The sequence below is a fragment of the Malania oleifera genome, chromosome 10 (assembly GCF_029873635.1).
Source record: "Malania oleifera isolate guangnan ecotype guangnan chromosome 10, ASM2987363v1, whole genome shotgun sequence".
In the NCBI taxonomy this organism is placed as follows: Eukaryota; Viridiplantae; Streptophyta; class Magnoliopsida; order Santalales; family Ximeniaceae; genus Malania; species Malania oleifera.
In genome coordinates, this window is record NC_080426.1 from 50,039,506 (window position 1) to 50,060,028 (window position 20,523).

At 33.5% G+C, this 20,523-nt stretch overlaps 2 protein-coding genes across 3 annotated transcripts in view; both read right to left on the reverse strand.

Annotated features, from left to right (window-relative positions):
• LOC131166082 (U11/U12 small nuclear ribonucleoprotein 59 kDa protein) overlaps nucleotides 1–12,773 on the reverse strand; it is a 70,286-nt gene extending 57,513 nt beyond the window's left edge. Inside the window, exon 1 of one of the 2 annotated variants that reach the window (XM_058124329.1) lies at nucleotides 12,393–12,773. The gene's annotated coding sequence lies outside the window, so the exon portion shown is untranslated. The remainder of the gene's footprint in view (nucleotides 1–12,392) is intronic. The other variant, XM_058124335.1, reaches the window with a different exon arrangement.
• Nucleotides 3,775–20,230, reverse strand: LOC131166081 (pentatricopeptide repeat-containing protein At5g66520-like). Its single transcript, XM_058124323.1, has 2 exons — nucleotides 20,127–20,230; nucleotides 3,775–5,529 (listed from the first exon to the last, which is right to left on the reverse strand). Exon 2 carries the CDS (start codon nucleotides 5,362–5,364, stop codon nucleotides 4,045–4,047), a length of 1,320 nt encoding a protein of 439 aa, XP_057980306.1. The 5' UTR covers nucleotides 5,365–5,529; nucleotides 20,127–20,230; the 3' UTR covers nucleotides 3,775–4,044.
• Between the last annotated feature and the right edge of the window lie 293 nt (nucleotides 20,231–20,523).

Sequence of the window (20,523 nt, forward strand, 5' to 3'; positions counted from 1 at the left end):
AAACATTTTATTCTGAAACAAATAGAAGTGTCAGAATATCTTTCGTCTTTTCATTAAATGCAATCTAATTTTGACAACTTCATGACTGACAGACAACTGTGACATGGTTATTTTTCGTTCAAACACATTCAACCACCAGTAATATAGTGTAAAACATTAAATGCATATAATCATCTTGGTCATCAATTTATTTTTCAAAACAGCTCTACAAAACTTCATCAACACTGACAGATGCTAATTCATAACTAATTCCATCAGACATAGTAGGCAATCAGTACAAAGAGACCATTTTCTAATGCAACAGTAAAAGCCTCATAATGTTGAGCATAACAATGCATGTTCAAGTTTTGAAAGAAATCACTAAAGTCAAAAAATGCTGAAAAGTTTATGATTGCCACTGCTAAGGAAGGCCAGAAGTGGTAATGGCCTTGTTCCAGTATCTAACTTTAAAGCCCCTACATATGAACCCATTTTCAGAATAATAATCTTCCATCATCATCTCACTGAGAAGTAATGATATTTTTTGCAAATACAGGACCACAAGAAAGATAAAAAAATTTAGTGCATCTTTCATCTATAAGACTTTTTTTTAGTCAGTAAAAAAAAATCTTACTAAAGGCATCAAGGGGATGCCACCCAAGTACAACATACACAAAAAGATCACCCACATTGCAGGGTGACAAAAATCAGGAATTGCTAGAGGATTGTCCAGAAACAAAAACAGTTCACTGTGCCACCTCATTATAATAGCAATCCACTGGTCTCTCTAAGGGTATAGCCAATTCTTCGAAGGCTTGCCTATTTTCCTTCCAAACAAACCAAAGATGACGAGGAATGTTAGTCAAAACTTTCCTCTTCTCTTTACTGGCTCAGATACCTTTCCAGGTCCATAACTCTTCTCCCATAGAACTTGCAGTGTCCCACTGCAGCCTGGCCAAAGAATGGCCATGCTCCAAAAGTTCCTGGTCCAGGAACTCTGCAACAGGATGTGGTCAACAGATTCAGCATTATCCAAACATAAAAAACACTTTTTGGCAAGGGGCAGGTTATCAATGGTTAAAATCTTCTTATGTGTTGCCTCCCACGCAAAGAAAGCAGCTTTAATGGTGGCTTATGTTTTCCAGATGAGTTTCTAAAGTTGCCGCAGTTTGTTCCTGGTGGGGAGAGTTTTGTGTAAAAGGATTTGACTGTGGATCTGCCATACTATCCAGGATCCATTTTGCTCCATCGATAATCGTCCGGTAGTGAAAATTTTACAAGCTTCTGTAAAAGTCTGTAAGGCAATCAATTTCCCAATCAGCAATGTTTCTAACCAAGAGGATGTTCCAAAAGGTCCTTTGGCATGTAATCTGAATATGTTGACTGATAAAGACTTTCTTATCGCATGCCAAACTGAAATTGAAGGAAATTTTGCACTGGGGATGTTTGGCCTCACCAAACATTTTGCCAAAAGAATAGATTTTGCCCATTCCCCACTTGAAAGCTGAGAAGGGGAAAAAATTCCCAACCTTTCCAGATGAATTTCCAAACTCCAAATCCATACAATCCTCTCCCAACATTAGTGATCCAATCATTGTGCTGACAACGACTCCAAAAAATGAACCTCCCTCTATACAAACTGTAAATAGAAACTTCCTCTTCAAATTACTGACCATTTTCAGTACAGTTATTTGCCACTCATATGCATCCTTGATGATGTCAATAGAGTTATCCGTTGATTCCAATTTTTACCAGAACCAGTCAATAAAACCTTTAGAAGAACCTCTATCATGAGATTCTCACAATCAATACAAGTAATGAAGATTACTCCTTGCCTTTTAGGAAACATAATCAACCTTTGAATAAGAAGGTAGCTGCAACAGCAAAATATTTTGGTATAGGAAGCATAATATGCCTTATGTTTCATTTTATCACTCGTCGCAAATAATCATGTATTGAAATACACATGGATGAGTTCACACTCAATACACGGATTACAGTATAGAAACAGATCAGGAACAAATTGTGGTCTAAATGTAAAAAAATGTTATTTGTTAAAAGTCCTCTCTGAGCAAAAAAAAAAATGACTTACTAAGCATACGCTAAAGTCTCATACATTTATGAATTAGCGAGAAATTGGGGATCTAATACTCGGTAAAAAATTAGGGAAAGGGACCAAGCTTATCGATACTGGTATATGAAAAGTGATTAAGCAAACCTAAATGGAAAAACACACTACTATTTTGATCGCATTATTATTATTATTATATAGGGAGTTACTTAACAGTGTTCATTGTAGAAATGTGTAACAAAATATCCAATGTGCCTGTCAACTCCTATAATCTTTCAATGATCAAGCCCTCAAGTCATGATAAGCACATATTGCAATTAAAGGGAAATGGATGAGTTTAAATGAATTTATCAAATATAAATATATATATATTTTTTTAAATGCTGTGGGTATATTATATATATATAAAGATAGAAAAAAATTCCCTTGTATCACACAAAATATTTCATCTTTTCTTCAAAACCAACAATCTATGTGTCAACAGAGCAAGCTAAATAGTTCAAAAGTATTTGAAAACTTGTTTTCTTCTAAACACAAGATATGGTCATCGTAAAAAAAAAGAATGAACACAAGTCATCGACAAAAAAATTAAAGTACTAGCAGTGGAATAATGGTCGATTATAAATGCCAATTTTCTCCTTCAAGAGACTCATAAAATGGTTCTCAAAATACTCAAAAAAAATATAATAAATAAAATAAAAGCAAGGTTCACAAACCAAAAATCCTCACTCAAAATCAATGCTCCTCAAACTTAATAACCTATGTCCACATTCTAGGAGCTCTTTAACATTTCAGGTTGTGATATTAATATGATATATTTCATTGCATGCTTAACATTATAGCATTTAACAACAGATTGATCCTCCTTTTTTTTCTTCCCAATGAACATATTTAATCATTACTAGCCATCAAACGCATGCAATGCATGCATAATATGCCACTAGTTTTAAAATTTAATTATTATTTTTTTTCTGTGAGTCATTGAAGTTTTAAGATGTTAAAAATGTAGACGCCAAAGAAAAAGTTATAGGTAGTTATTAATTAATTATGGATTAGTTATAGATATTTATATGTTACATCTAAGTGGTCATAGACTATTTGTATGGTAAGACTATATTTTCCTATTTTGTCATTAGTTTTTCTATATATTTAACTAATATTCTTATGATAATATTTTTCTTTAAAAAAATAAAAAGTAGACACCAAAATGGGAGAATGTCTTTTATATATAAATAGATAACACATTTTAATTAGCCATCAATGCAACAAAAGAAAAGCAGTGCCATAGGGTAGATCAGATTCTAGGAATAGTTTGTTTAATGCAGCAACAAATGAAGATTAAGCAACACGGAAAGAGAAACTAAGTGCCAATTTTAGAAGAAAAATTGTATGGATTATATGGGGCATATCCCAAGTATATCCAAAAACCAACACCACTGACCACAATAAAAGCAATTAGTGCAAATTCACAGTAACAACAGAATCCGCTGGTAGAAATCCAGGGAGCTATTTGTGAAAAGCAAGCAAACAAAATTTTTGAATTTCAGAAAGTTCAGTTTTATAGAAAAATGAAGAAAATTGAGAAATTAACTACCTGCAAAATCCTGCACTAACCAAGTAGAATAGGTGTAAAAGGGAAGGGGGAGTGAGAAAAGATGAAGGCTTGAGAATAGTGGAGAGAAGAGGGGGAGAGGAGAAAAGAGGGCAGCTCAAAAGAATCAGAAGAAAGTGGGAGAAGTAATCCAGGCTCTCATTGGGCTTCATGCTTCAAGCCAGCCCAGCAAAAGAAGTTTTAGTTCTAGTAGCCTTCGGCATCAGAGTCACATTTTCAGACATCAATCATGAGTTTTTTTTTTTTTTTTTTCCCATTTTTATGGGAATCAGAATTTTTTTTTTCTACAAGAAAGATCTCCATTAATTAAAATATGGAAACATTAAAAAATTACAAGCAAAAACTGACAATTTGTTAAGAATGGATAGAACTATAAAAACAACTACGCTTTTCCACTTCCTATAAAACTAGATCCCCGTACCTTCTTCACATTTTGGTGAACCATTAATTTCCTCACATTTTCCACTTCATTCCACTTCCCATTCAAAGCATACAAATCAGAAATAAGAGTATAAACCCCTCCATCATTCTCAGGCTTTACCATCACCAAAACTTGCTCAATCACTCTCTCAGCCATCTCAAACTGCTTATGCACTTTACAAGCGGACAAAAAGGAACCCCAGATGACAACATTGGGTTCAAGTCTCATTGTCTTAATAATCTCATATGCATCTTGCAACTGCCCTGCCTTGCCAAACAGATCAACCATGCATCCATAATGTTGAATTTTCAGCTCCAATCCATACTCTTTGATCATATTAAAATATTTGCGGCCCTCTTCAATCAAGCCTGCTTGTGCACAAGCACTAAGAACTCCTGTGAACGTCAATTCATTGGGTTTTACACCCAATTCTTGCATGGTCTCAAATACTGATATTGCTTCTAGGCCATATCCATGGTGAGCTGATCCACAAATCAGTGCAGTCCAAGCCATGACATTTCTTTCTTGCATCAGTTCAAAAATCCGGCAAGCATACTTCAAGAATCCACACTTTGCATACATGTCAACCAGAATTGTGCCAAGATCCACATTCAACTCCCATGCATTCTTCACAGTAAAACCATGAATTGATTTCCCTACTTGCAACCCAATAGAACCCATGTTAGAACATGCAGCTAAAATTGATCCCAAGGTCATCTGATCAGGCCTCAACTGCTCTTTCAACATCATATTCCGAAAGAGCATCAGTCCTTGATCCCAATAGCTATTATTCATATATGCGGCAATCATGGCAGACCATGATGCGAGATCCCTCAAAGGCATTTCCTCAAAGATTAAGCGTGCCATTTCTAGATCTCCGGACTTAGAATAGCCTGTAATCATTGTATTCCAAGTAACTGTATTTCTGTTAGGCATTTCATCAAACAAGTGACAGGCATCACCAAATGAAGAAAGGACATAAGCATAAAGGAGTGAAGTGGCAACATAAACATGAGTTTTGAAGCCAATTTTAAGAATATGGGCATGGAGGTGGTGAATTAGGGAAAGGTTCTGCAAAGTAGCACATGATTTGAGGGCGAATAGAATGGAGAAGCTATCAAAGGGAAGGGATTGGCGCTGCATTTGAGTGTATAAGTGCAAGGCTTCATGAGGAGTGGAAGCATTCCTTATGGCAGAAGACCATGAGAAATAGTAGCTTTTCAAAAGCCAAGAAACATGAAGATTTGATGGCTTCAGCATGCGGAAGAGATAGACTACCATGGCTCATGCTGCTTCTTCACCTACGTACAGAATTAATGACCAATACAATTTTTTCTAGTACATTGGAGGCACACTAGGCCTATGCTACAAAACAAGAGTAGCCCATTCCTCATTCAAATTTCCCTTTTTCGTCCACATTCCTTGTTAAAATTAAGCGAGCCATCACTGCATTTTAAAAAAATACCATAAACATTATAAATATTATCATATCACATCTAAAATAACCAAATCATTAGCAACAGCAAAAAGACCAAAACCAAGCCTTAAGTCCCACTAGGTGGGTTTAGCTTGGCATTTATTTAAATACAATGAACTAGAAATTGCATTAGTGTTACTACATTTAAAGAATTAATTAAAATCTGCATGTATGTGTGTGTTTGGGTGAATTATTTGATAATTCCAAAGACAGACGGAGTTCCCAGTGAAGTGAGGCCAGTACGACCTGTCTACCTTTCAACCTCAACATTGAAAGAACTTATAAAAGGAAATCAAGTCCAACTAATTGGGCAGAAAAGAAACAAAAGTATGATACAAGAAGAGATAATAACAATGAGTCCACAAACCAGCAGCAGCAGACAGCAGAAGCGCGGCTGTCCAACAGCCCTCTGGTTGTGGTTCTCCATTCATCCCCAATACATACACTTGCTATGAAAGCTACACTTTACTGGCCATTTATTTCCACAATTCAAATACCCATAACAATTGAAATAATTCAATTCCAAATCCTAACTTTTCAATCTGTTGTCACTGCAACTCTCTTTTTTTTTTTTTTTGGATAGCAAAAAAATTTTCATTAATAGGAGAAAAATTTACAAGATGGCGAATGATACATCTCCTGAAAAAGATCTGGAACAAACCAAAAAAAACTACAAAAAGAGAAAAAATCAGCAAGCCAGGACATTTCTCCAATCCCTTTGAATCTCCTGGAAACTATTCCCCTTGAAAAACCCAAAACCAACGCACCACAATGATGCCAAATACTGAATTTTATCCCAAACCAGATACAATTTAATTTCTTCCCAGAGAATATCCGTGCATTACGCTCCATCCATATCCCCCATATACTGCAAATATGCCACCCCTCCATAGACCTGGCCCTATCCTTCCTTCTACCAAAACATGGAAAATGAATGGCTAATTAATCTTCCACCGATGCAGGACATACCCAACTCTCTCGTATAATACCAAAAGGCTTTTTCCAAATCCTCCAAGAAAAAACAAAGTGCAAAAGGGGATAAGAAGCTGTCTAGGTGTTCTTGAAACAGAGCACACAGACATCGGGAGAGAGAGCCTTCAAAGGTCTCCTGACTTGTAGCAACTATTAATAAACAAATGACTCATTAGTAGGAAACAGAATGAGCCATGAGCCATCACTGTTAATCAACAAAAAAGTGATAACCATTGATAAAGTAAGGTCGTTTCCTGTTAGTAGGAATCTGAAGGGTTCATGAAGTTGAAGAGGATACCAATGCCATTCCTTTTCTATTATTATTTTTCTTTTAAACATGGGCCTTTCTATATAGTGATTTACTTAGCATATCTTAAGAGACAGACATAATTAAATTGATGTGAAGCTGGCAAGTGGCAAGGCAATGAAGGCATTGTTTATGTTCTAGACTTTAGAGAGGTTTAGGTAGGTTTAGGCTCAGCCTTGTCCATGGGGATTCTAGTGTATTATTGTACAAATTATATCAAAACAATAATGTAAAAGAACAAGGACCTAATCATACATTTATTTCATGATGTATTTTTTGCAATATGATATGGCTTATGCTTTTCGCTAAAAATTTCACCAAGTAAGAACCCCCATCCCCAGCAACAGCAATGCTATTATGCATTTAAATTTCTAGGTCCAGCATTTCTATTTTTGCACTTAAAAGGATTTATGCATCAGAAAACAAAAACCAACCCCCCCCCCCCCCCGCCAAAATAATGACAGTTTGGACTTTAACTATGAATATTCATTCTGGCTGTTGCAGTGGCCCTTCTTGGCTGAGATCTCCTCTTTTTCTTTGTCTTTGACCATGGCATCATGTTCCTTAACTTCCAAAGGAACCAGCTTCAATTCTGAATAAGCTAGTCTTGAAGTTAGAACTATACATGCAGGAAAGAGGAACTCAACTTAAAGCTGGGATAAACTATCTTTTGCTTTAGCTTTTAATCTTTCTTTTTAAAATTGTTAAATCTGTTTCCTGTAGCATTTGATCAAAGAAATCATTTACTAATATAAATGAAGTAGTTAAAAAATATAATTTATGTCTTGGATCGTCTAAATTCTAAATTTTATCCAATAATTTCTCCTATACAAGATCCACCAAGTTGAGGACCTCAACATCTGCAACCTCCAAAACTAACTGGTCTTGATAAATAGATTGATCTGCAGTTTGCACCTTTCTTTTAAAGCAAATCTTCTTGAGCAGAAAGAATGTTAAAAAGGAAAAAGACACTAACCTTCCCTAAGGGTTTGGCAAAAGACACAAACCTCCCCTAAGGTTTCAAAAATCCCATAAATCTCTCCTAAGGTTTCAAAAATCCCATAAACCTCCCCTAAGGTTTCAAACATTCCACAGATCTCCCCTAACATTTGATTTTTGGGAAACTTCCACCCCACAAAAAAACTTGTCTTTTTGCAAAATATAAAGGGAGTTTAGTGTCTTTTTAGCAAACTTCAGGGGAGGTCGGTGTCTTTCACCCTTAAATAAAGTAGCTAATTATACTGCTCTTAAAAGGCAAAACAAGGTTTTCTAGTAGTCCTTCTGTGACAACTTCTACAATTCCCAAACCATTCTTTGAGTGTTCTTTATTTAAATTTTAAATTCCTTTTGTGTCCTTTAATGATAAAAAATATCCAAAAACACCCTCATTAAATCCTTTCTATTTTATTAAAATTCCAAATGTATCCAGGTTACAAGCACTTGACCATCCGTCCCCCTCCCCCAACACTCTCAACTCCCTTTACTTGTCTTCCCCCAACCCTCACCCGACAGTAGTGTTTCCTTTTTCCCAAGACAATGACAAGTTTGTATTGCATGCTTGAAAGACAGGTAACGTGGTGTTGAATTCTTGTTCCGTCGCAATGACACCTCCCCAGCAACTGCCCCAACCTTTTACTCTTCTTTCAAGCCTTTTGTACCCTCTTTGATCGAACATTATCCCTTTTACTACTACCAACCCAAACCATCTCCCAGATTCACCATTTGAGTGCTCCAATCATATGCATTTTTACTATGTGTGTTTATCATTCTTCCCCAACATCACTGCATTTGATTCACCTAGTTATATATTGAATTTGACTATTTGCTACTGTACCAACTACATTTATTTACTATAACTCTAGAAATTCATCATTATCTGGCATAGATTACCCTCTTTACAATGTCCCCTTCATTATATGTGAGATTTTCCTTGTTTACTTTTCTACACAATTTATGTTTAAGCATACAGCACCATATTGGTCCCATTTCCTGGTTTTTTCCTGCCACAGCATGATTATTTTTTGAAATCTCTAATCCCCACTTTAACGTGTGTTGTTTGCTATCACAAATTTGAACTTGCCAATTTTTAAAAACTCAATTTGATTCTTCTTATGCTTTTCTGTTTTGTAGTGTTTTATTTTTATAATTTTAAATTTACTTTATCAAAATTAAATTTTGTGTAGGTTAATAATTTTATTTTTTGCTTATTTATGGAAATGATTATATATGTTTGAAGAAATGCTTGTCCAAGGACTAGATTAGATGTTAATATTTTAGGTATTTGTACATATGATGTGTTATTCATATATATGATGCATTATTCATTTCTTTCATCTTTTTAAAAATATATTACATTAATATCTTTCTGGAAAAATACTGTCTAAATGCAGTGATTTCTGTGTTTCAACTTTCAACAAAAATGGTATGTGTAATTGTTCACTTAACATAAGAAAGAGTTGCACGATGAGATCTTCAAAAGAAATAAGAGCAACATTTTACATTGGTTGTTGCAATCTGACATCACTAATTTTTGGAGCTGGCCCAGCATTGGCTATTACATAAGCATTTTGGTTAAATCAAATAATTTTTTTCTACAATTTTATCGAGTCATTTAAACTTAATCTAAATCATTTTGTAAAGGGGGGGGGGGGGGGGGGAAGAATGGAACATAATTTAAAAGAAAAAACGATTATTAATTAATAAAACAAAGGTTATGGATGGATCGATCCTCTTATGGCAGATGGTTGCTATTGTGTCTCATGCTAGGTGTGTTAGTTTTCTCTACATTTAAATAGTCCAACTCATGTTCATCCTTCATTGACAATTCAATTGATTTTATAATTTTGATTGGATTATCATGAGTAGTGCTATGTTTCATATTTTAGGATGTGTATCAGTTTTTTCTTGTGCAGATGACATCATTGCTGCGTCTAAAATTGGTTTTATCACTAAGAACTGTAATTCATGGCCTCACTAATCAGATTATAAGGTTTTATAATTTTTGTCAAATCCGTCACAGATTATATTAACTAGTGTTTGAACTTGATCTATTAGTTTCCAAATCAATGAGGTGAGTTATCATTGTCATCATTTTGTTATTGATGTTTCTATATTATTGTCATTTCTGTATTGTAGCATTCAAAAATGATTAACCATGTACTGTAATTTGAAGTAATGTAGCATTTATCTTAGTTACTATACTGCTTTATGATAAACCTTGGATCCTAAAAAAGTTACAAGCAACAGTGTACCATTTTCAATTTCATTTGGGACTTTGTTATTACATGAATTGGTTTTTCAGGTGTTGTACTATGTTTTTAATTATGGCTAACTAGGGCTCATTGAAAAACAAATAGGAATATTATTATTACAGTTAAGAAATAAAGTGATAAGAATGATAGTGCTAAGAGAGAAGGCGAATCTATCTTCTTTTAGTATTCTCAGTTTTTTTTTTCTTATTATCTATTGAATTCGTAAAAAGTAAAAGTTGTCAAAATGAGAATGCTAATATGGATGAGTGGTATAATGTTAAAAAATAAAATTAAAGAATAAACATATTCGCATTAAGTTAGGCATAACTCCAGTAGAAGATGAGATAAGGGAGGGACAGCTCAGATGGTTTGGACATCTGTAACATAGGCCGAATAGGGCATAATGATGAGGAGAGCTAGTTGCTGTGCAGGGCAATAGAATGGGTAGGAGTAGACTTAAAATTACTCGGAATGAGATAGTAAGGATTTAGTAGCCCTAAATTTGTCAAAGGAAATTGCCCATGATTGTGTGAATTGGCAAAAAAAGATTCATATAGCCGAACAAACCTAGTGGGACTTAAGGCTTGGTTTGTTGTTGTTGTTGCTATTGCACCTATCGAGTTGTGCATGTATCCTTTACATACACCAATTCTATATTTACTATCATGAAAGTAGCTCAAATAATTGATATTTTGAATTAAATAAATAGCTCATAAATTGATTTGTTCACGTGCAATGCACTTGTGCGCAGACTAGTATAGACAGTAGATACAAGCATGAAGCAAAACGCCAAATCACTTTTCTGAGGTGGACTGCTAGATTTAGTTGATTTGGTAACGTGGCTAATGCCATTCTTTATCTGTCAATATAATTTTATGTGATTAAGTACTATTGCATAATAACCACAGTTATGGATAATACTTGCTTCATTTGGTGATCTATGAATTAAAGCTAAAAAAGAGGAAAGGGATATTCTTTAGGTATATAGTGGAAAAAAATTAAATGAAAAAAAAAAAAAAAAACAGACAGCTCATGTAGCTCATTCAAAGCCTAAAGCAGGGCTTTGTCCTAGTTTTTCTAATCTTATTTTCTTCCACCCCTTGCTAGTTCTCAGCTTTTTTTTTTTTTTTTATTTGGTTTCTCTTTCATTTTTTGTGTGCGACTGTGTGTCATGGTTTTTGGTTTGCAGATGGGAACAGTAAAAATCATATTAAAATGATCCTATCCAACTGCCTGCACCAGATCAATTAGGTTATGTTACTTTTCAGTCCATAGCCTTTCAATACAAAGAGGGCTGAACAGTAAAAACGAAATTGAAGAAACTTCATATTTCAAGTAGCTTTTTATAAGCGACCTGAGAGCTTCTTGCATATTTTGTACGATGGGTTGGTGGCAATTGGCGAACTCATAATTTTGGGCAACTTAAATGTAGAAAAATCTATGAGGATCTATACCTTGTTTATTTCCCTATTACCTCAATGCTTAATAGTTCTTTTCACTTGTCTTCCTCATAACTTATATATCAATTTTCTGTATCACTTGTGGTTTAAGGCTTCTAAAATCTAATTAACCTGAGGGTTTTAAAATTAGAGGCGGAAATATAATGTTATATTTCACTATCTGAACACAATTTGGCTTGAGTATATAATATTGGCAGCGGTGGTGGCGGCAGCAGCAATAACAACAAATTCATAAATTATTACCGTGTTCATATCTTATAATAGTAGTCCTGGAATTTTGAAATTAGAAAATCACAAACCATTCATTTATAGCATAACTCACTCTTATTCCTGTAGTGCATATATGAAGGTGTTGAGCATTCAGGGGTAGTTCTCACTTCCAATCTATTTGCTTATTATTTACACAATGATAAATATATAAAGGACTGGGTGACTCTACGGGTTTATGTAGGGCCAACGTTTATTTTCCACAATTCTTCTTATTCTTCCAGGACGTGAACCTTTAAGGCAAATGGAAGAAAATAATAAAGCATAAATTTTGCAAACAAAAACTGACATTCCATCGAAAAAAAATTAACAGTAGATTAAGAACAGTAGCCGGAGGAGATCATAGAGGAACATAACAAAAGATTAACAACAACAACAACATTTCAATGGGAAAAAAAAAAATCAATCAGAGATGTATATGGGGGGGAAAAATAGCAGAACAACAAATCAGTGATGCATATACTGCAGAGGAGTCGGAAAGCAAATGCGTAGATTCAAGTGGAATTGAAATGAAACCCTAGAGAAAGAAATTGAGAGTAGAAAGAGAGAAATCGAGATCAGGAGGTAATACGAACCTGGAATGGAGATGTGGCCACCGTCGACAAGGTAGCCGTGGAGATGCTCACCCCCGAGTGCGCTATCGAGAGAGCGAGAGACGGGTCGATTGGTTTGATACTTCGGACGCAATGAACCGAGCAGACAACCGGTTGGTGGGTTGATGGTTCAGGGTTCTATCGGTCTACTTCAATCCAACTCTATTATTTTATTTTATTTTTGGATTACGCACCACCGAGTATCCACGTGTCCATTTTACAGTCCACGTGACTAACTCTGCGCCCCTTGAAGTTGACCTCACAATTACAAAGGAAGGGTAAATTCAAGAATTCAGGGGCGAAAACGAACCCAAAAGGATTTGAATACCTGACCTCGTGAAAGGCACTCCTGCAGCCTGCACTACCACCTGAACCACATCTTTGGGTAATCTAACTCTATCATTGATTGTACAACATTTAGCTCCTTGATGCTTGAATTATTTTTTAAAAAAAATGTGCTTCTTCTAGAGTTTCAAATATCTTATAATTTTTTATATATATATTTGAGTGATACATTCAAATATCACCTCAGCCAAATAAAATTTTAAAAAATTTTGAGACCCATTTAGTAATAAAAAATATTTTTTTACCACCAAGTATGAAATTTATAAAATATTATAAAATAAAAGTTTGCTCAATTTTTAAAAATAAAAATTATTTTCTAGGACGAAACGAACCCTCAACTTTTTTGCCCTTAATATAGATGTAAGTTTTTAAAAGAGGTTCGAAAATTTTTTTAAACCTTACGGGAGGATTATGTCTTTTTTTCAAACCTTAGAATATGTCATTTTTTATTGGACGATGCTATTGTCACCCTAATAAATTTATTTTTTAAACAATATTTGACAAATTGCCAAAATGACCTATTTTTCACTATTTTATTCATGGTTTGGCCAGTTTTAATCGTATTAACTCTAGATGTTAAATTAAGTTAACTCTTCAGTTAGGTTCTCTCATTGTACTAATCCAATCAGCCAATCTAATTTCCAATTTGATAAGCTTGTTTTGGACCAATTTTAAGTTGTAGCTTGATATTTAGGAAATCAAAGTGGCCTTTTTTATGAAATTAATTTTTTTATATTGACAAAAAAAAATTAAAGAATTGAATTCTCATGACATAGAGAGCAAAACTGCTTACAAAGCAATGCTACTTTTCAATAGGATTTGTCATTCTAACATTATATTAAGTAATAAATGATAGAAAATAATTGAGTAAAATTAAGATTCCAATTTCTCTTCAACATGAAGTGTGATGCAATTGTATATATCGAATGATAAGAAATAACTATTCATGAACAAGAACTAAATATGTCAAACTAGAAAATTGAACACATCAAAAAATGGCAACTTGACCCGTAACATCAAAAGAGATCAAATCAAGTAAAATAGCGTACAAGGGAACTAATATCCTATGAGAAAATGCACACCAAAATAAAAGGAGATTACCAAATAATTTCAAGAAACTTTCCTTAATCATGAGATTTCCAATTTCCTAAGAAAAAAAAAAAAAAAGGAAGATCAAGTCTTTATGTACAAAGAGGGCCCCCTTTTTTATAATTTTTCTTGTTTTTTAGGTTTTATTTTTATTTTTATTTATTTATATATTTTTTTACAAATATGAGACCCCTAGTCTTTATGGACACAGAACATCATAGAGAACCTAGAAACTCTAGAAAAACCTAGAAAATTTTGGAAAATTTTATTCAATGTTTATATATTTTTGGGATTTTAAAGATATTTTTATGAAAAAAAATTGTAAATTAAAATAAATGCTATTATTTCAAAAAATCTAAATAATAGCTAATGAGCAATTAACATTTTGTTTTTGTTTTTAATTATTTTTATTTTTGAAATTTTAAGATAACTTTAATAATAATATATAGAAATTAATCAATAAATAGACAAAATAGAAATGATATTTTTCTATTTTTTATTTTTCTTTAATTTTTAATTTAAGGATTAAAAAATAAAATAAATAAAATAATTCAGCTAGGTCAACCCACGCAACTAGGGTTCTTGCAAACCTTAGTTCCAACATGTTGCTAAACTGCCTCAACTTGACTTTTGCTACCCTTTTTAGTCATCACAAATTAAATCTAAGTCATTGTCGCCATCACAAGCCTTCAACATTAAAAACATTAGAAGATTATTTGAGAGGAAAGATTATTCTCCTTCCCCATGTCTACAATTGCTTAGTCATGGACGCTCTAACCAAATTGCATGATCTTGGGTGATCAAACCTCGTCGTTATGTACTATGCCATACCCTCCACTCATCATCGACAATTTTGCTTCGCTGAAAGATACAACAATCTACACCTTTCTTTCTTCTCTCTTCTCTCTTCTATCTTCTTCCCTCTCTATTTCTAAGCCCCTCTCACCACTAGATTCTAGCCAAACTCTCTCTCTCTCTCTCTCTCTCTCTCTGCAACTGCAAGCCCATAAGGGGAAGAAGAAAAATAATAATAAGAAAGGGGATGGTATACTAGGCATTAAGCTTGAGTTATATAGTTGTATAGATCCCTTCATAGGCATGATATGTGGTATTTTATTCTTATGCAAATACTAATGATTATAGAAGATAATGAGAGTAAGGATAATAGTATTCAATTGGTGATATGTGAAGATTAAAACTTCGATGATAATGATAATCCTGTAATTATATGCTCAACCATGAATTTGTGATGTCGTATAGGATCAGTTAATTTAAAAGTTTTGATTTTTCTATTTATCAATATGCCTAGTAAAGGAGAATACCATTTTACTTTAGCCTTGACCTCAAGCCTTTTCCTTTTCTCTAGGTCTCCAACGACCCTTATCTTTTGCTATCCACTTTTTTATCTTTCTCCAAACTCTCTATCAATCTATGTCAATGAAAATAAGATTATTAAGAAGCTAAAGAAAGAAGAGGAAGGATAACCAAAATTTTTCGTGCATAGAAATTGTATAAGTGCACTCTTTGATTATATGTGATCATAAAGATAAATCAAGATGCAATCACCCGATTACAATGATGTAGGTAATCCATTCTAAGATCTAATAATCATAAAGAACAACATATGGAAGAAAGGAATGAAAGCAATACCTTGAATCACTCCTCCAAAGTTCAACAAAGAATATCCAAGAAAACTAAAATGCTCTCCTCTTAGGGTTTTTGATATTGCTCTCATCAATGCTCCACAAACTTAATGACCTATGTCCACATTCTAGCTCTTTAACATTTTGGGTTGTGATATTCCTATGATATATTTCGTTGCACGCTTAACATTATAACATTTAACAACAAATTGATCCTCCTTTTTTTCTTCCCAACAAATATATTTAATCATTACTAGCCATCAAACACATGCAATGCATGCATAATATGCCACTAGTTTTATAATTAAATTATTATTTTTTTCTATGTGAGTCATTGAAGTTTTAAGATGTCAAAAATGTAGACGCCAAAGAAAGAGTTATAGGTAGCTATGAATTAATTATGGATTAGTTATATATATTTGTATGTTACATCTAAGTGGTCATAGATTATTTGTATGGTAAGACTATATTTTCCTATTTTGTCATTAGTTTTTCTATATATTTAACCAATATTCTTATTCTTATAATAATATTTTTCTTGGAAAAAATAAAAAGTACTTTTATAATAAAGAGAACACATTTTAATTAGCCATCAATGTAACAAAAGAAAAGCAGTGCCATTTTATTTAGGAATAGTTTGTTATCCAGCAACAAATGAAGATTATGCAACACAGGGAGAGAAACTAAGTGCCAATTTTAGAAGCAAAATTGTATGGATTAGATGGGGCATCTCCCAAGTATATCCAAAAACCAACACCACTGAACACAATAAAAGCAACTAGTGCAATTTCACAGTACCAACAGAATCCGCTGGTAGATATCCAGAAAGCTATTTGTGACAAATAGCCTTTTGTACCCTCTTTGATCGAACATTGTCTCTTTTACTACTACCAACCTCCCAGATTCACCATTTGAATGCTCCAATCATATGCATATCAACTATGTGTGTTTATCATTCTTCCCCAACATCACTGCATTTGATTCACCTAGTTATATATTGAATTTGAATATTTGCAACCGTACCAACTTCATTTATTCACTATAACTCTAGAAATTCATCATTATCTGGCATAGGTTACCACCCTCTTTACATGTCCGCTTCATTATATGTGAGATTTTCCCTGTTTACTTTTCTACACAATTTATGTTTAAGCATACAGCACCATATTGGTCCCATTTCCTGGTTTTTTCCTGCCATAGCATGATTATTTTTTGAAATCTGTATTCCCCACTTTAACGTGTGTTGTTTGCTATCACAAATTTGAACTTGACCACTTTCAAAAAGACTCAATTTGATTCTTCTTATGCTTTGCTGTTTTGTAGTGTTTTCTTTTTATAAATTTAAATTTACTTTATGAAAATTAAATTTTGTGTAGGTTAAGAATTTTATTTTGTGCTTATTTATGGAAATGACTACATATGTTTGAAGAAATTCTTGTGAGAGGATTAGATTAGATATTAATATTTTAGGTATTTGTACATATGATGTGTTATTTATATATATGATGCATTATTCATTTCTTTCATTTTTTAAAAATATATTACATTAATATCTTTTTGGAAAAATACTGACTAAATGTAGTGATTTCTGTGTTTCAACTTTCAACAAAAAGGGTTTGTGTACTTGTTCACTTAACATAAGAAAGAGTAACATTTTACATTGATTGTTGCAATCTGACATCACTAATTTTTGTAGCTGGCCCAGCATTGGCTATTACATAAGAGTTTTGGTTAAATCAAATAATTTTTTTCTACAACTTTATCAAGTCATTTAAACTTAATCTAAATCATTTTGTAAGAGGGGGAGGGGGGGGGGGAGGGAGGAAGAATGGTACACAATTTAAAAGAAAAAATGATTATTAATTAAGAAAACAAAGGTTATGGATCGATCCTCTTATGGCAGATGGTTGTTATTGTCTCATGCTAGGGTGTGTTAGTTTTCTCTACATTTAAATAGTCCATCTCATGTTCATCCTTCATTGACAATTCAATTGATTTTATCATTTTGATTGGATTATCATGAGTAGTGCTATGTTTCATACTTTAGGTTGTGTATCAGTTTTTTCTTGTGCGGATGACATCATTGCTGCGTCTAAACTTTCTTTTATCACTAAGAACTGTAATTCATGGCCTTACTAATCATATTATAAGGTTTCATAATTTTTGTCAAATCCGTCATGGATTATATTGACTAGTGTTTGAACTTGATCTATTAGTTTCCAGATCAATGAGGTGAGATATCATTGTTGTTAACTTGTTATTGATGTTTCTATATTATTGTAATTTCTGTATTGTAGCATTCAAAAATGATTGCCATGTACTGTAATTTGAAGTAATGTAGCATTTATCTTAGTTACTATACCGCTTTATGATAAACCTTGGATCCCTAAAAAGTTACCAGCAACAGTGTACCATTCTCAATTTCATTTGGGACTTTGTTATTCCATGGATTGGTTTTTCAGGTGTTGTACTATGTTTTTAATTATGGCTAACTAGGGTTCATTGAACAACAAATAGGAATATTATTATTACAGTTAAGAAATAGAGTGATAGAACTAAGAGTGAATGTGAATCTATCCTCTTTTAGTATTCTCAGTTTTTTTTTCTTATTGCCTATTGAATTCGTAAAATGTAAAAGTTGTCAACATATCGCAATAAGTTAGGCATAACTCCTGTAGAAGATGAAATAAGGGAGGGACAGCTCAGATGGTTTGGACGTCTGTAACATAAGTCAAATAGTGCACCAATGATGACGAGTGAGCTAGTTGCTGTGCTGGGCAGTGGAACGGGTAGGAGTATACTTAAAATTACTAGGAATGAGATGGTAAGGATTTAGTAGCCCTAAATTTGTCAAAGGAAATTGCCCATGATTTTGTGAATTGGTAGAAAAGGATTTATATAGCCGAACCAACCTAGTGGGGCTTGAGGCTTGGTTTGTTGTTGTTGTTGTTGTTGTTGTTGCACCTATCAAGTTCGTGAATGTATCCTTTAGATACACCAATTCTATATTTACTATCATGAAAGTAGCTTAAATAATTGATATTTTGAATTAAATAAATAGCTCATAAATTGATTTGTTCACATGTAATGCACTTGTGCACAGACTAGTATAGATAGTAGATACACAAACATGAAGCAAAACGCCAAATCACATTTCTGATGTGGACTGCTAGATTTGGTTGATTTGGTAATGCGGCTAATGCCATTTTTTTCTGTCAATATAATTTTATGTGATTTAATACTATTACATAATAACCACAGTTATGCATAATACTTGCTTGATTTGGTGATCTATGAATTAAAGCTAAAAAAGAGGAAAGGGGTATTCTTTAGGTATATAGTGGGAAAAAAAATTAAATGAAAAAAAAAAAAAAACAGACAGCTCGTGTAGCTCATTCAAAGCCTAAAGCAGGGCTTTGTCCTAGGTTTTTCTAATCTTATTTTCTTCCACCCTTTGCTAGTTCTCAGTTTTTTTTTCATTTGGTTTCTTTTTCATTTTTTGTGTGCCACTGTGTGTCATGGTTTTTGGTTTGCAGATGGGAACAGTAAAAATCATATTAAAATGATCCTATTAAACTGCCTGCACCAGATCAACTAGGTTATGTTACTTTTCAGTTCATAGTCTTTCAATACAAAGAGGGCTGAACAGTAAAAACGAAATTAAAGAAACTTCATATTTGAAGTAGCTTTTTATAAGCGACTGAGAGCTTCTAGCATATTTTATTCAATGGGGTGGTGACAATTGGCGAACTCATAATTTTGGGCAACTTAAATGTAGAAAAAACCATGAGGATCTATACCTTGTTTATTTCCCTATTGCCTCAATGCATAATAGTTCTTTTCACTTGTCTTCCTCATAGCTTATATATCTATTTTCTGTATCACTTGTGGTTTAAGGCTTCTAAAATCTAATTAACCTGAGGGTTGTAAAATTAGAGGCGGAAATATAATGTTATATTTCACTATCTGAACACAATTTGGCTTGAGTATATAATATTGGCAGCGGTGGTGGCAGCGGCAGCAATAACAACAAATTCATAAATTATTACCATGTACATATCTTATAATAGTAGTCCTGGAATTTTGAAATTAGAAAATCACAAACCATTCATTTATAGCATAACTCACTCTTATTCCTGTAGTGCATATATGAAGGTGTTGAGCATTCAGGGGTAGTTCTCACTTCCAATCTATTTGCTTATTATTTACACAATGATAAATATATAAAGGACTGGGTGACTCTACGGGCTTATGGAGGGCCAACGTTTATTTTCCACAATTCTTCTTATTCTTCGAACCTTTAAGGCAAATGGAAGAAAATAATAAAGCATAATTAGAGCAAACAAAAACTGACATTCCATCGAAAAAAAATTAACAGTAGATTAAGAACAGTACCTGGAGGAGATCATAGAGGAACATAACAAAGGATTAACAACAACAACATTTCAATGGGAAAATAAATCAATCAGGGATGTATATTGGGGGGGGGGGGGGGAATACAGAACAACAAATCAGTGATGCATATACTGCAGAGGAGTCGGAGAGCAAATGCGTAGATTCAAGTGGAATTGAAATGAAGCCCTAGAGAAAGAAATTGAGAGTAGAAAGAGAGAAATCGAGCTCAGGAGGTAATACGAACCTGGAATGGAGATGTGGCCACCGTTGACAAGGTAGCCGTGGAGATGCTCACCCCCGAGTGCGCTATCGAGAGCGCGAGAGACGGGTCGATTGGTTTGATACTTCGGACGCAATGAACCGGGCGGTCAACCGGTTGGTGGGTTGATGGTTCAGGGTTCCATCGGTCTACTTCAATCCAACTTTCTCATTGATTGTACAACATTAAGCTCCTTGATGTTTGAATTATTTTTGAAAAAAAAATGTGCTTCTTTTAGAGTTTCAAATATCTTATAGTTTTTTTTATATATATTTAAGTGATTTAATTCTTAGCATACTTATATCACTTCAGCCAAATAAAATTTTAAAAAATTTTGAGGCCCATTTAGTTTCAAAAAATATTTTTTTATTTTAGTTTATTT

Excerpts from the sequence above, each read along its gene's own strand:
- LOC131166081 (XM_058124323.1), bottom strand. The coding sequence starts at position 5,364 with ATGGTAGTCTATCTCTTCCGCATGCTGAAGCCATCAAATCTTCATGTT.